Source organism: Entelurus aequoreus, linkage group LG05 (genome assembly GCF_033978785.1).
Source record: "Entelurus aequoreus isolate RoL-2023_Sb linkage group LG05, RoL_Eaeq_v1.1, whole genome shotgun sequence".
Classification (NCBI taxonomy): domain Eukaryota; kingdom Metazoa; phylum Chordata; class Actinopteri; order Syngnathiformes; family Syngnathidae; genus Entelurus; species Entelurus aequoreus.
The window spans coordinates 62,108,828-62,123,461 of NC_084735.1; the positions used below are offsets into that span (position 1 = coordinate 62,108,828).

The 14,634-nt window shown below is 40.4% G+C and overlaps 2 protein-coding genes across 4 annotated transcripts in view; both read right to left on the reverse strand.

Annotated features, from left to right (window-relative positions):
* Window positions 1-7,475, reverse strand: part of spag1a (sperm associated antigen 1a) — a 31,273-nt gene extending 23,798 nt beyond the window's left edge. The window contains exons 1-5 of the mRNA XM_062048523.1: window positions 6,766-7,475; window positions 3,031-3,130; window positions 2,813-2,965; window positions 2,589-2,746; window positions 225-366 (exon numbers count right to left, since the gene is read on the reverse strand). Coding sequence (XP_061904507.1) covers window positions 225-366; window positions 2,589-2,746; window positions 2,813-2,965; window positions 3,031-3,130; window positions 6,766-7,222 — 1,010 coding nt within the window. The 5' untranslated portion in view covers window positions 7,223-7,475. The remainder of the gene's footprint in view (window positions 1-224; window positions 367-2,588; window positions 2,747-2,812; window positions 2,966-3,030; window positions 3,131-6,765) is intronic.
* Window positions 7,476-7,477: 2 nt separating this feature from the next.
* On the reverse strand, window positions 7,478-13,905 carry polr2k (RNA polymerase II, I and III subunit K). 3 transcript variants are annotated; one of them, XM_062048527.1, is made up of 4 exons: window positions 13,755-13,905; window positions 11,896-11,964; window positions 11,731-11,823; window positions 7,478-7,575 (listed from the first exon to the last, which is right to left on the reverse strand). In XM_062048527.1, the coding sequence occupies exons 2-4, from the start codon at window positions 11,954-11,956 to the stop codon at window positions 7,553-7,555; spliced, it is 177 nt and encodes a 58-aa protein (XP_061904511.1). In that variant the 5' UTR covers window positions 11,957-11,964; window positions 13,755-13,905; the 3' UTR covers window positions 7,478-7,552. The 3 variants fall into 3 exon arrangements, with proteins under 3 accessions (XP_061904511.1, XP_061904514.1, XP_061904515.1); XM_062048530.1 differs by having other exon boundaries at window positions 11,896-11,961; window positions 13,755-13,883; XM_062048531.1 differs by lacking the exon at window positions 13,755-13,905 and adding an exon at window positions 13,574-13,655.
* Between the last annotated feature and the right edge of the window lie 729 nt (window positions 13,906-14,634).

Genomic DNA, 14,634 nt, shown 5'->3' on the forward strand with positions numbered 1-14,634 from the left:
TTCTACTGGATAGGATTAGATTGAGCACTTTTGCCACTTAGATGCAGGCTAGTGTATCATTCTAACATGAATACTAGAATGTAAACATAATAATGAAAATCTCTCCTGCTGCTCATGACACCCCCATGGTACCCCAAACCAATATTTTAGGAACCCTTATGTTTTATGGTACATGCTATGCTATGTTAGTAAAGTAGATTTTGAAACATGCATATTTTGTGTACCTGTTTGTGTAGAGGGCGCAGTCGTCGTGTTTGATGGCGATACATTCGGTGTACTTGTGCATTGCGTCGTGGAAGTGACCCCTCTTAACCAGGTCGTTGCCTTCCTGTTTGAGGAGACTGACGCGGGCCTCCTTTCGTCTGACTGTGGATGGGAGACCATTCGATGACAATACTATTATTATCAATAATATACATACACACATATACAGTCGTAGTCAAAAGGTTACATACACTTGTGAAGGACATAATGTCATGGCTGTCTTGAGTTTCCAATCATTTCTACAACTCTTATTTTTTTGTGATAGAGTAACATAATTGTTTGTCACAAAAAACAATGAAGTTTGGTTATTTTATGAATGTATTATGGGTCTACTAAAAAGGTGACCAAATCTGCTAGGTCAAAAGTATACAGTACATGTACCAACATACATTATCAATTTTGGTGATGTAGAAAAGTTACAATCAAATCAAATTAGCTTCATGGCATGGCCTCTTAACTTCATGTGAGTGATTATGATTGACGACATCTGTTGACTTCTCTGAGCCCATTTAAATAGGGCTCATGTGATGTAACGGAGTCTAATGCATTGTTGCATTAGACTCCGTTACAAATGCAACAATGGGAAAGTCAAAGGAACTCAGCACAGATCTGAAAAAATGAATCATTGACTTAAACAAGTCAGGAAAGTCACTTGGAGCCATTTCAAAGCAGCTTAAGGTCCCAAGAGCAACTGTGCAGGCAATTGTTTGTAAGTATAAAGTGCATTGCACCATTTTGTCACTGCCACGATCAGGAAGAAAACACAAGGTATCATCTGCTGCTGAGTGGAAATTGGTCAGGATGCTCAAGAGTCAACCGAGAACCACAAAAAAGCAGGTCTGCAATGAATTGGAAGCTGCTGGAACACAGGTGTCAAGTGTCCACAGTCAAGCGTGTTTTGTATCGCCATGGACAGAGGCTACCATGCAAGAAGGAAGTCCTTGCTCCAGAAGCGACACCTTAAGGCTTGTCTATAGTTTGCTGCTGATCACATGGACAAAGATAAGACCTTCTGCAGGAAAGTTCTGTGGTCAGATGAAACAAAAATGTTGCTTTTTGGCCACAATACCCAACAATATGTTTTGAGGAGAAAAGGTGAGGCCTTTAATCCCAGGAACACCATCCCTACCGTCAAGCATGGTGGTGGTATAGTATTATGCTCTGGGCCTGTTTTGCTGCCAATGGAACTGGTGCTCTACAGAGAGTAAATGGGACAATGAAAAAGGAGGATTACCTCCAAATTTTTCAGGACAACCTAAAATCATCAGCCCGGAGGTTGGGTCTTGGGCACAGTTGGGTGTTCCAACAGGACAATGACCCCAAACACATGTCAAAAGTGGTAAAGGAATGGGCTAAAATTAAGGTTTTAGAATGGCCTTCCCAAAGTCTTGACTTAAACCCCATTGAGAACATGTGGACAATGCTGAAGGAACAAGTCCATGTCAGAAAACCAACAAATGTAGCTGAACTGCACCAATTTTGTCAAGAGGAGTGGTCAAAAATTCAACCAGAAGTTTGCCAGAGCTTGTATGGCTAGCAAAAGCGCCTTATTGCAGTGAAACTTGCCAAGGGACACGTAACCAAATATTAACATTGCTGAATGTATACTTGACCCAGCAGATTTGGTCGCATTTTCAGTAGACCCATAATAAATTCATAAAAGAACCAAACTTCATGAATGTTTTTTGTGATCAGCAAGTATGTGCTCCAATCGCTCTATCACAAAGAAATAAGAGTTGTAGAAATTATTGGAAACTCAAGACAGCCATGACATTATGTTTTTTACAAGAGTATATATATATATATATATATATATATATATATATATATATATATATATGAGAGAGAGAGAGAGGAGTAATGAACCTTCAGGAAACATGACCTGGATTGTTCCATTACGACAGCACAATGTGGCTCCTTTCCCAATGTATTATTGATGCCACGCATGCACGCACGCACAATTTTACACACATCACGCAGCGTTTTACTCACTGACTTGAGTTTGAGTTTGAGTTTATTTCGAACATACATGCATACAACATGATACATCACAATTTCCAGTTTCTATTTTCAACACGTTTGAAAAGGAGAGGAAGAAGCAGAGATTATTTAATCCTACCCCCTTTCTTTTACATAACAGTTGCTAAAACATTTGTTCACTTCCTGTTCTCAATTTATTCACAATATACTCCATAAGTAATCACAATACAAATAAAAATAAATAAATAAATACTCGGTAAAGTAAGTTACATTTCATATGGTGAGATGAGTAAGATGTGCTGTGTTACTCACAATGTACGTAAGTGTGACGTCACCTACTGTACCTTCGTCCTGTGCCACCCTGGCTGCCCGTGCCCGCTCCTGCTCCATGCTGACGGGCTTCTCCCAATGTTCCTGCTGCACCGACAACGGCACCACAGGAATCTCAGGAAGCTTCTCCCTCCACACCATCCCGTCCTGCTCAATTAGCATCCTTGTGATCCTAAATGGAGCACACACAATACTAATTATATTACCTGTTAGATTAACCTCCTGACCTTGTCCTGACCTGTGCACACTGTCGTGGGCTGCCTGCACCCCAGTGTCTATCTGCAGCACGGTTTTATAATCCACGTAAGCATTTCTGTAGCGCTCCAACGACTCATATGCCATGGCTCTACGCAGCAGGGGCTTCAAGGAGTAAGGCTGCAGATCCAAGGCCCTAGTAGAATCAGTGACAAACACTGTTTTGAGTCTCATACATCACCCATTCACTCCCAGACGTACTTGGTGCAGTCTTGGATGCAGTCGGTGCTGTTGCCGTCCTTAAGGTAGCAGGCGGCTCTGTTGGAGTAGAGGATGCACAAGTCCTGCGGGCTGCTGATACCTGCAAGACGTCTCCACTTTTTTAGAGACATTAGCAAACAACCATGAAGCTGTTAGCTATAGCGATTGACCTGTGCAAATCACCAATTTGAACAGAACTCATTTCACATGCATGTTTTTTGGATTTTTTTTTTAAGTACTTGTTAGCATTGAAGACAATCTAGTCCCTAATTAACTTTACTGTTTGGTTTAAAAAAAAAAAAAAAAAAACATGCATATTTTTGTACAGAATCGAAAGTATGCTTTTGTGAGCAGTTAGTTATTCATAAACCTAAACATACAGTATGTGATTTTAAAACAATGACAAATTTAGTCACCTATACATACATTATGTACATAATAATGTACAGTCGCCCCTCGTTTATCGCTTTTAATTGGTTCCGGACATGACCGAGATAAATTAATTTCCAAGTAGTAGGAATCAACTGAATATTTTCATAGCTAGAGCATAAAAACCTGTTTATGACCATCTAAATACATTTTTAAACATTACGAGAGCCCTTTAGACATGAAACAACACCCTTTAGTCACATTTACACTCTTTCAATCCTAGACAACAATGCTGCCTCCGACTAAGCCAATCAGTAGCCAATTTTTTAATTTAGGGCAAAAATGTATGTTTAAAAAAAACAAAAACTGATGTGATGAAACCGCAATATTTGAAGTTTGATGTGGCGAGGGACAACCGTACATTGTTTTGTGATTGTTTAAAATTCTGAATGAGTCTGTGCATTTATGTTGACATTGAAGGCAGTCAGTCCTTCATCAACCTACCATGTGTGATTTTGAAACATTAAGGATTGTTTGGGCTTTAAAGGCCTACTGAAACCCACTACTACCGACCACGCAGTCTGATAGTTTATATATCAATGATGAAATCTTATCAATCAATCAATGTTTATTTATATAGCCCTAAATCACAAGTGTCTCAAAGGGCTGTACAAGCCACAACGACATCCTCGGTACAGAGCCCACATACGGGCAAGGAAAAACTTAACATTGCAACACATGCCAATACGGCCGGGTTAACTTATAAAGTGACATTTAATATTTCCCGGGAAATATCCGGCTGAAACGTCGCGGTATGATGACGTATGCGCGTGACGAAGGCAGTTGAACGCGTCATCTTGGAATAGGTCCCTCCCAATTTAAACAGCTCTGTTTTAATCGCTAATTTCCACAGTATTCAGGACATCTGTGTTGGTGAATCTTTTGGAAATTTGTTCAATTAACAATGGAGACTGCAAAAAAGAGAGTTGTAGGGAAGCGGTGTGTTGCTGCTGGATGTAGCAACACAAACCAAAACACAACCGGTGTTTCATTGTTTCTTTTCCCAAAAGATGGCGGCCAAGCTTTACTATGGAACAAAGAAGTCAAGCGAACACGGTTGGATTGGACGACACATACAAAGTACAGTGTATTATGCAGCGAACATTTCGAAAGATCATGTTTCGAAGAGGGTCCCTTGCGAATGGCAGAAATGGGAATCAGCACTCGTCGACTCGTGCTGAAGAAAGGTGCGAAGCCAACTATTTTCGATAGACCACGGACAAGTCCGGAGCACCCGACCCCCTCCACAAGCGGACAGACTGTGCACATGAGGTCTGCATTTGCCAAAAGGGAAAGGAAGAGGGTAAGAATCTTGATTTCCAGTTTTCATAGTCAGACTACACTGTTCCAATATCCATTTCTTTGTTCTCAATTGTTGAACCCCCCCCCCCCACACCCCGGATTGTAAATAATGTAAATAATTCAATGTGATTATCTTGTGTGATGACTGTATTATGATGATAGTATATATATGATAGTATATATCTGTATCATGAATCAATTTAAGTGGACCCCGACTTAAACAAGTTGAAAAACTTATTGGGGTGTTACCATTTAGTGGTCAATTGTACGGAATATGTACTTCACTGTGCAACCTACTAATAAAAGTCTCAATCAATCAACCAAAACTAACACACACAGTCATAGACTACTCCAGTGGTTCTCAACCTTTTTTCAGTGATTTTCCCCTGTGAACATTTTTTTAATTAAAGTACCCCCTAATCAGAGCAAAGCATTTTTGGTTGAAAAAAAGAAAAAAAATACAGCACTATGTCATCAGTTTCTGATTTATTAAATTGTATAACAGTGCAAGATATTGCTCATTTGTAGTGGTCTTTCTTGAACTATTTGGAAAAAAAGATATAAAAATAACTAAAAACTTGTTGAAAAATAAACAAGTGATTCAATTATAAATAAAGTTTTCTACACATAGAAGTAATCATCAACTTAAAGTGCCCTCTTTGGGGATTGTAATAGAGATCCATCTGGATTCATGAACTTAATTCTAAACATTTATTTTGTTGAAGTATTATTCAATAAATATATTTATAAAGGATTTTTGAATTGTTGCTATTTTTATAATATTTAAAAAAAATCTCTCGTACCCCTTGGCATACCTTCAAGTATCCCCAAGGGTACTCGTACCCCCATTTGAGAACCACTGGACTACTCCATGAACAATGAAATAAATGAACAATAAAATAGTCTACATATAATTATTGCTTCAAGTTCTAGTCAAGTTCTTCTGCAGTATAAAGTATCGTACATTTACTGACATTACTCTCAATAGTGTCAATACTGTCAATAGATTACAATAGACAATAATATAAAGTATTGTACATTTGTACATTTACAGACAATAGATCAGATCATGGACAGTACGACTACGGCATCAGTGGCGGATGCGGTGGATGAACCAATGGCAATGGCACTAGATTTGCCTGATGAGGAGGGCGATCAAGATCAGGTTCGATTTGTTTTCCTAATCAATGTTCAAATGGATTACAGTTCAAGCCCAATCCAAAAGTATTCATAATTAATGTAAATGAGGTATCCATATTACATGTAGCTGTTTCTCCATTTCCAGGGAAATACAAGAGAACAAGGATGCCAGACGGACTGGGTACCGATTGGGACAGCACCAACAGCAATGACCAGTAGCAAGAGCACCCAAACAGGGAAAATACATCATAGATCAAAGGGTATGTCTATTTCGGTGACGAACATGATTCTGCACATCACAGTACACATTGCACGCTGCCTGTGCAGAGTAGAGTAGACAGATAAATTAGGTGATTCAAAGACAATAATTATGTGATTCTAGTTTAATTTTAACAGATTATATAAAACAACTTGTGCTTGATTTTATTGCTAGGACACCAGGTGACCCCAGATATCCTCGAGAGGGTTAGAGCTCGGCCGGCCAGAACATGCATGTTTTTGTGGAAAGCCAGGTATAGATGATTCTAAAGTACATGTTCCTCTGAGCATTGTAGGCAATCTTCTTCAGTCTGTTTTTTTAAACATGGACTCTTTAGTCTTTAATAAACATGATGCATTCTTGTTTATATTAAAGACTACATTTGCAGTCTTTTGTAAGTCATGTTTGTCATTGAAATGAAAAAATATTTTTGAAACATGTAAGAATTATTTGTTTAAGAAACATTGTTTTTGCAGACAGTGTATATTTGATGAATCAAAAACACAAGCCTTTTTCTTTATCATATAATAATCGTGACATGAAACACATGTTCAATGATATAATTTAACACAGAACATTGTCAATAGTGAAGTAAGTGTTCCCACCTGCTTCAGCACAACCCTCAATAGCCTGGCTGTACTTGTCCAACGCATCCCCAAACTGGCCGTGCTTGAAGAGTTGATTGCCCTCATTCTTAATCCGTGCCAGGTGGGGCGGGAGAGACCCGGCATGGTGGTTTGTGTCCACTGCGGGGCAGCGGGGCTCCTCTCCTACCGTGGCTGGGATGCTCCCAGTCCCATTGGCCACCGCTTTGCCGGGAGCGCTTTGATCCTTCCCTTCCGTGCATTTACCCCTGTTCTCGGCTGCAGTCTGATCCAGTCTGGATTCCCCTCCCCCACTAAAGAGGGATTTCTCCTGCGTGTTCCCCATCGCTACACTGCAGTGTATCCTGGCACTTCCTCCCTCTCTGCCAGCCTCTACGGCTCTTAAAGCCGCAGCAGCTCCATCTGGATGGGGGTTTCTGCTAGGACATGCCCCCTTGTGGGGGAGGGACAACAGCATGCAGCTATGTGAAAGCCTTCATGTTTAATGGCAGAGGTCGGTTTATTTAAGTGTTACACAAAAATATAGTTTCTGTCACATTTAAATATATTGTTAGTTTCATTCATGTAAGGCTATAGATTTACTGGTATGTTAAAATCATTAAGAATCATGGTGCAAAACCAAGAAAAAATACAGTATGTTCCTCAAAAATTCACTCTGAAATGGAAAAACTGTACATTTGTGGGGCAATTTGCACTCAAAACACACAAAAGGTCAGTGAAAATTATGTTTTAATAAAACCCAAAAGCAAATCCAACAACAAAGACAGCACAAAAACATTCCTCCGCTTCATCGGGCATCAAAAACAACCACTGTAAATAATGAGTAAAGGAAAGAGGCTTATATGACATGTTAACATATATAAATGACATTTTAAGCATACAATTTATTGTTAACCAGGCCAAATCTGGCGAGCTTAGTACAAACTATTTTCGCAACAGATTCCTAAATTAAGCACAGCACTCCTGTCATATAGTGGATCTTTGAGCATAAACACCCGGTGTTTCCCCTATATGTAATTGATTGTGACGCGCTGCCGCGACTTAAGAATGAGGAGATTTTTTTTGGTAAAAAACGAACAAACATGTAAAACAACACAAAGTAAGTTTTCAACCTTCATAAAATATTTTCTTAACATTTGGAACGATACATCAACTTACAAATAGACACCTGTGTCATGGCCTGAGGGTGTCTATCACTTTTACTGGCATTTAGCAACGTTGGAGGGTGGCAGGAACCCTGCCACACAAAAAACTAAAAATGTGCTGACTTGCTTTACGGCATACGTCACTCCCCCTTTTCTTATTCGTTAAAAAGATAGTAGTCCATGTGAACGCCTCCGTGCCACCAGAAAACAAAAAGAAGAACGCCTATGTGCATTTATCATGGTCGACGCACCAAAACAACCAAAGAAACAAAAAGTTTTGCTTGAGGAGACAAAAAAATAGAAATGAAGCCTATCCGGATAAAAGGACTGTCAGGATCAAAATTGCCCCGGCTTCCACTCGCTGTCGAGCTCAAAGATGAGGGATTTCGGCCAATGCTGCCTTGGCTCTGTTCCTGCTAAACTAGGAAGTTAATTTCAATGCTCAAATCAAAATGCTAATGCCAGCTATCGGAAATTTGCGTAGTAGCAGCCACTACCTTGATAGTTGGCAGTTCCACACCACTTCATTCGAAAAAAGTCTCCAGCCAGTCTTTCTTTGCTTCTGACCTGCATCCAACCCGATACATTCTGGTAGTAGCATCATATTTGTAGAGCAAACCAAGATCGTTTCTTGATAGTGTCTGCTATTTAACGTCAGCATAGCCATTAGAGATGTAATATTTTTGCCAATATTACAGCAGACATCATGTCAGTTTGATGCAATATGCGCTAGTCCTCATGGGAAATGTGGTTTTCCTTCTGGCAAAACACTACTAATTTGGTCCACTAGGGCCGCCAAAATCAACCAAAACTGGAAGTACTTAAGTGGGGCTTTAAGTAATATATTGTATGAATGGACCAAGACTGATATCTGTGTATTGTTAGGCTTTAATAGCGATATAAGATTTATATCTGCATTTTAAACCAAAATGTGCAAAGTGTTTAGGCTTAATAATAATAATAATACCTGGGATTTATAAAACGCTTTTCTAAGTACCCAAAGTCGCTTTACATGTTTAAACTCTACACCACATGAATGTTACTACCATGAATTGATTAACGTGGACCCAACTTAAACTAGTTGAAAAACTTATTCCGGTGTTACCATTTAGTGGTCAATTGTACGGAATATGTACTGTACAATCTACTAATACAAGTTTCAATCAATCAAAACCAGTGTTCTGAAAAGTATTTTAAAATGTAATCATAGTTAGTTGTTACTTAACCAAAAAAGTAATTTAATTACTAATGGAATTACTATTTAATATATGTAACTCATTACTAGGGAAAGTAATTAATGTGTTACTTTAAAAACTAACTTCAAATATACTGTATGTTATATGCAGTTGAGATAAGTTTCGTACAGCAGATTTGAATAAAAACTATAATTTGCTAACATTTTCGACTTAAACTCTGCCCGGCGGGAGGCACAAATTCACTAAAGTAAGCCAACGGAAGGTGCCGAAAAGCCGGGGGCTAACTAGCCAAATGCTAGGTCAAATTGGTTGCCTAGCAACCCAAAGCTTAACAACAAAACCAAAGAGTTGAACATATTTTAAACGCTTCTGACCGCACAAGCGAGCTACAAGAAAGGCTGACACAGCTCTGGCTGGTGCAAGGTACATGAAAAACACAGCAGGAGTTAACAACACCAACAGCTTCACTTCGCTGCTGAACAAACACGAGAAGCCGTCAACACAGAGTTACCAAAGGTAGAACCAAACATAAAAAGCGTTATATGTTGAAGAGGTTCATTTAGCCTACTGATGTGTATATATAAATGGTTGATTTATATAGGCTAGTAAGGTAAAGTGTTGTACCTGACAAGTTTCGGCTACCTTGCTTCTGCAGCCTTCATCAGAGGTGTCACGTGATCCATATAACAAAAAAATCCACATAACAGACGACGTCACGCTAACATCACGTGACACCTCTGATGAAGGCTGCAGAAGCAAGGTAGCCGAAACTTGTCAGGTACAAAACTTTACCTTACTAGCCTATCAACCATTTATATATTTAAAAAGCGTTAGCGGAACTCTACAAAACAATGTAAATGAGACATGAAGCAATGTCGACAATCGCCAGGAACAGATTATCAATGGTGTACAAAAAGATGTTGCAGATCTCAGAAACAGACAGAAAATAATGTAATGATATGATGGAATTTAGAAAGTTCAGCGAGGAAATTAAGATTCTCACTGAAGACAACACAGTATTAAAACGGAAGGTAGAGAAGCTGAAAGAGGAGAATGCAACGTTGCGGCGACAGTCGAATGCCAAGCAGCAAGACAACATCCATTGGGACAACAGCAGTGTTGTGTAGAACATTAAAATAGAGATAGACGCATTGTGGCAAAAGTTGCAACTAAATAACACTGATTTTGAAGAACTTTAGGGAGGAAATGGCTGCATTGAGACAACAGTTCAATGCCAGACAAGATATCACCAATTTGGGGAATTACAGTGTTTTGGAAAACAGCAGAAGACGTGGATCAGTTTACACGACAGAATTACATTATTACAGGGCTACGCATCAAACCTCGATCCTATGCAAGAGCAGTTGCCAACAGAGGAGAACCAGACGACATGGACGCTGCCAACAGAGCAACAATTGGTCAACTTTTTTGCAATCAAAGGGAATTGATGTTGATATTAACATCATTGATGCATGCATCTCACTGAATAGAAGAGGCAATACCACCATGCTAGTCACCATCATTAAGCTTGCCAACAGGAAATCCACAATAGCATTGCTGACAGGGAACAAAGTTGAAAAGGCACAAATGTGTACATGAACGAGCACCTCGCAATGCTGAAAATGCACGCGACTTGAGGAAACGGGAGAAAATTCAGGAAACTTGGAGCGCCAACTGCAAAATCTACATCAAACTGAATGGGGTTCCAGAAGCAAGAGTCCTACTTGTCAAGAACATCAAGGATCTGCACAAGAGCAACAAGTCGCAGCGGAGCAGAGACAACATCTTCCCTGATATCTCATACCTGGACTTTGTGAACTACTTATTTTTTTAACCCAGCCCATTTTACAGCTGGAGGGACTTTTATAATTTTAACAGTCTAGAAAGCTATGACCACTTTTGTGGATGCATTCGTGACGCTTGTGTTTATCTCTATAAACCCAGTGGACATTGTGTTGTCAAGGCTAGAGTAATTCACTCTCAAAAAAGATCCGATCCAAGTTGACACCCTGGATAATCACAAATAACCAATCTAAGGTCATCTCAGCGCACTGTGACAGGATTGGGAGAATTATATTTTCATGTTGCTTAATTTTCTTTTGTATGTAGAGGCAACAGTCCGGATAAGAGAAGTGAGTACTGTTTTTTTATCAATACAACTACTATCAAAGTTCTTAGACCAAGCCCATCAAGTTAATGCAAAGTGGGGCTGTCATTTTTTTTAAATTCATTTCTACTTACAAAATGTTCTTATTGACCGGAAATCAAATGATCCGAACAAACACAAAGTCGACGTAGCACATCACATATCAGTTGATTGCAGTTATCCATGCTCGCCTTTGCCGTTAATTGATATTTTCAGCCGCTTCTGTTTGTCCAGAAAAACACTTAGGAATGCAATAAAAGCTAGTGATATTTCTCCCACCTCGACTGTGGCAGTTGACAAAAATTAAGCCTTTTAATATGGCCAAAAGCAATGCATTGTGGGAAATTTATAACAAATCCGAACCCCTCTATGTACAAAACAAAAATAGAGGTGCAAGATGCTGTCAACCCCTGCCTGTCTTTCTTAAAATATGCCCCCTTCAAAAAACAAAAAATTGTTCAATAACGTAAAAGGATACATCTATTTGTTCTCTTCTTGTACATGATCCTGTAGCCGCACTCTCTGCACCGGATGGGATCACGGGCTTTGATTTCGATTTCCTTGTGGCACTCTGCGGGTAAGCACATGATACATTACTGCACATTAAAGAACAAATAAAAGCAGCGGTTAATTGGTCCATTACCGCCACATATGTAGAACATTGGCTGCTGCTTTGGCGGCTGTACATCTCTTGGTGTTTCCATTGTATCTACTAAAAAAGACACAATTAGCATGATAAGTATGTAGCATCACAACATCCATCTTCTTCCGCTTATCCGAGGTTGGGTCGCGGGGGCAGCAGCCTAAGCAGGGAAGCCCAGACTTCCCTCTCCCCAGCCACTTCGTCCAGCTCTTCCCGGGGGATCCTGAGGCGTTCCCAGGCCAGCCGGGAGACATAGTCTTCCCAACATGTCCTGGGTCTTCCCTGTGGCCTCCTACCGGTCAGACGTGCCCTAAACACCTCCCTAGGGAGGCGTTCGGGTGGCATCCTGACCAGATGCCCGAACCACCTCATCTGGCTCCGCTCGATGTGGAGGAGCAGCGGCTTTACTTTGAGCTCCCCCCGGATGACAGAGCTTCTCACCCTATCTCTAAGATAGAGCCCCGCCACCCGGCGGAGGAAACTCATTTCGGCCGCTTGTACCCTTGATCTTGTCCTATCGGTCATAACCCAAAGCTCATGACCATAGTTGTGGATGGGAACGTAGATCGACCGGTAAATTGAGAGCTTTGCCTTACGGCTCAGCTCCTTCTTCACCACAACGGATCGATACAGCGTCCGCATTACTGAAGACGCCGCACCGATCCGCCTGTCGATCTCACGATCCACTCTTCCCTCACTCGTGAACAAGACTCCGAGGTAGCAATGATCCTAGGAGCTATGTTGTCCGGGGGATTCCATGCCCCCTGGTAGGGTCTCCCAAGACAAACAGGTCCTAGGTGAGGGATCAGACAAAGAGCAGCTCGAAGACTTCTATTGAAATACAAAAACCGAGACTCAGATTTCCCTCGCCCGGACGCGGGTCACCGGGGCCCCCCTCTGGAGCCAGGCCCGGAGTTGGGGCACGATGGCGAGCGCCTGGTGGCCGGGCCTGTCCCCATGGGGCCCGGCCGGGCACAGCCCGAAGAGGCAACGTGGCCCCCCCTCCAATGGGCTCACCACCCATAGCAGGGGCCATAGAGGTCGGGTGCAATGTGAGCTCCCAACAGGTATAAAAGAAAGGGCATCTCTATCCTCCTTCAAAACCGCTATAAAAGTTCACCTCCAGGCAGCTACAACCCTAAACTAACACCCTCCCCGGATTGCTAATAATCAAATGTAAACAATCAAATGCAGATTCTTTTTCTTATGCCTTCTGATCTCTCTCTCTCTCTCTCTCTCTCTCTCTCTCTCTATGTCCACTACTTGATGTCCATACCCCCCCCCCCCCCACCCCACCCCCCCTCCACACTCCTGATTGTAAATAATGTAAATAATTCAATGTGATTATCTTGTGTGATGACTGTATTATGATGATAGTATATATGATAGTATATATCTGTATCATGAATCAATTTAAGTGGACCCCGACTTAAACAAGTTGAAAAACTTATTCGGGTGTTACCATTTAGTGGTCAATTGTACGGAATATGTACTTCACTGTGCAACCTACTAATAAATAAAAAATCTCAATCAGCTGGGCGGCAGCCGAAGGCAGGGCACTTGGCGGTCGGCTACAGAAGCTAGCTCTTGGGACGTGGAACGTCACCTCGCTGGGGGGGAAGGAGCCTGAGCTAGTGCGCGAGGTGGAGAAGTTCCGGTTAGATATAGTCGGACTCACTTCGACGCACAGCAAGGGCTCTGGAACCAGTTCAACAGCATCACAACAGCTACATACGAAAACAGCATGGCACAATCAACGTAATGAGCTACAGCTGTAGTTAACGTATATTGTAGGGCAGATGATTAAATGTAGCATGATAAAAATACACATTCAAATACTACATGTAAAACAATCTCACCGTGGTTGTAAACCAAATAAACGGTTTCGGTCCACTCGTCAAACACACGCCACTTCCTTGCACATGCGCAGTAACTTCTTCACTCGACTCAGTAAAGTGCTTTGTGATTGGCCAAAAAGAGATTGCATTAGGGATGGGCGATACCACACTTTTAGGATTCGATACGATACCGATACTTGTTCTTGCATTTTCATCGATACCGATACCGATACCATTAATTTCTTATTGGCAATTTTTGTCAGTCAAAAATATTATTACTATTATTATTTAAGACAAATCACAAGACAAATACAGACCATTTATATCACATGTATTATGCTCAATATATAATAAAAGTAAAATTAAAATAAATAACATAAATATGAAAAATAAATTAAATATTATATATAATAATAATTATATATTATATATAATAATAATTAGATATTAGGGCTTTCCAATTAACTGTCAAATCCGAATCGCAAGAAGCTGCAGTTATTTTTTAAAGTTTGTGATCATATAATTAGCAATTAATGAAATATAAAATAGGCTAATGTTTTCGAAATGAAAGAAATCATGTTACAGATTAAAACCAAAATCACATTCAATCATATATTTCAAGATTTTCTTGGAAAAAAATAAAACTGTAATGCAAAGATGAAGAATCTCCAAATTGTATCTCTTTCTTATCTTGTTTTAAATACTCAAGCAAATTTCAACTAACAGTAAATTCCCATGTGTGGAAATTATTTGAATTTAGGATAATCATTTAAACAAAAATATTCAATAAAAAAATTAAACAATGCCTGACACTGGATATGCCTGGCTGCATCGCTGTCGGCTGGCTGTGTGTGTGTTGCACGTTGACGACGCTCATTCGCTGTTTCCTGTCACGTGACTG

Coding starts and splice junctions, on each gene's coding strand:
- polr2k (XM_062048527.1), bottom strand. CDS start 11,956: ATGGAAACACCAAGAGATGTACAGCCGCCAAAGCAGCAGCCAATGTTC. Junction 11,824..11,895: donor AATGTTCTACATATGTGGCG/GTAATGGACCAA, acceptor GCTTACCCGCAG/AGTGCCACAAGGAAATCGAA. Junction 7,576..11,730: donor CAAGAAGAGAACAAATAGAT/GTATCCTTTTAC, acceptor CATTATTTACAG/TGGTTGTTTTTGATGCCCGA.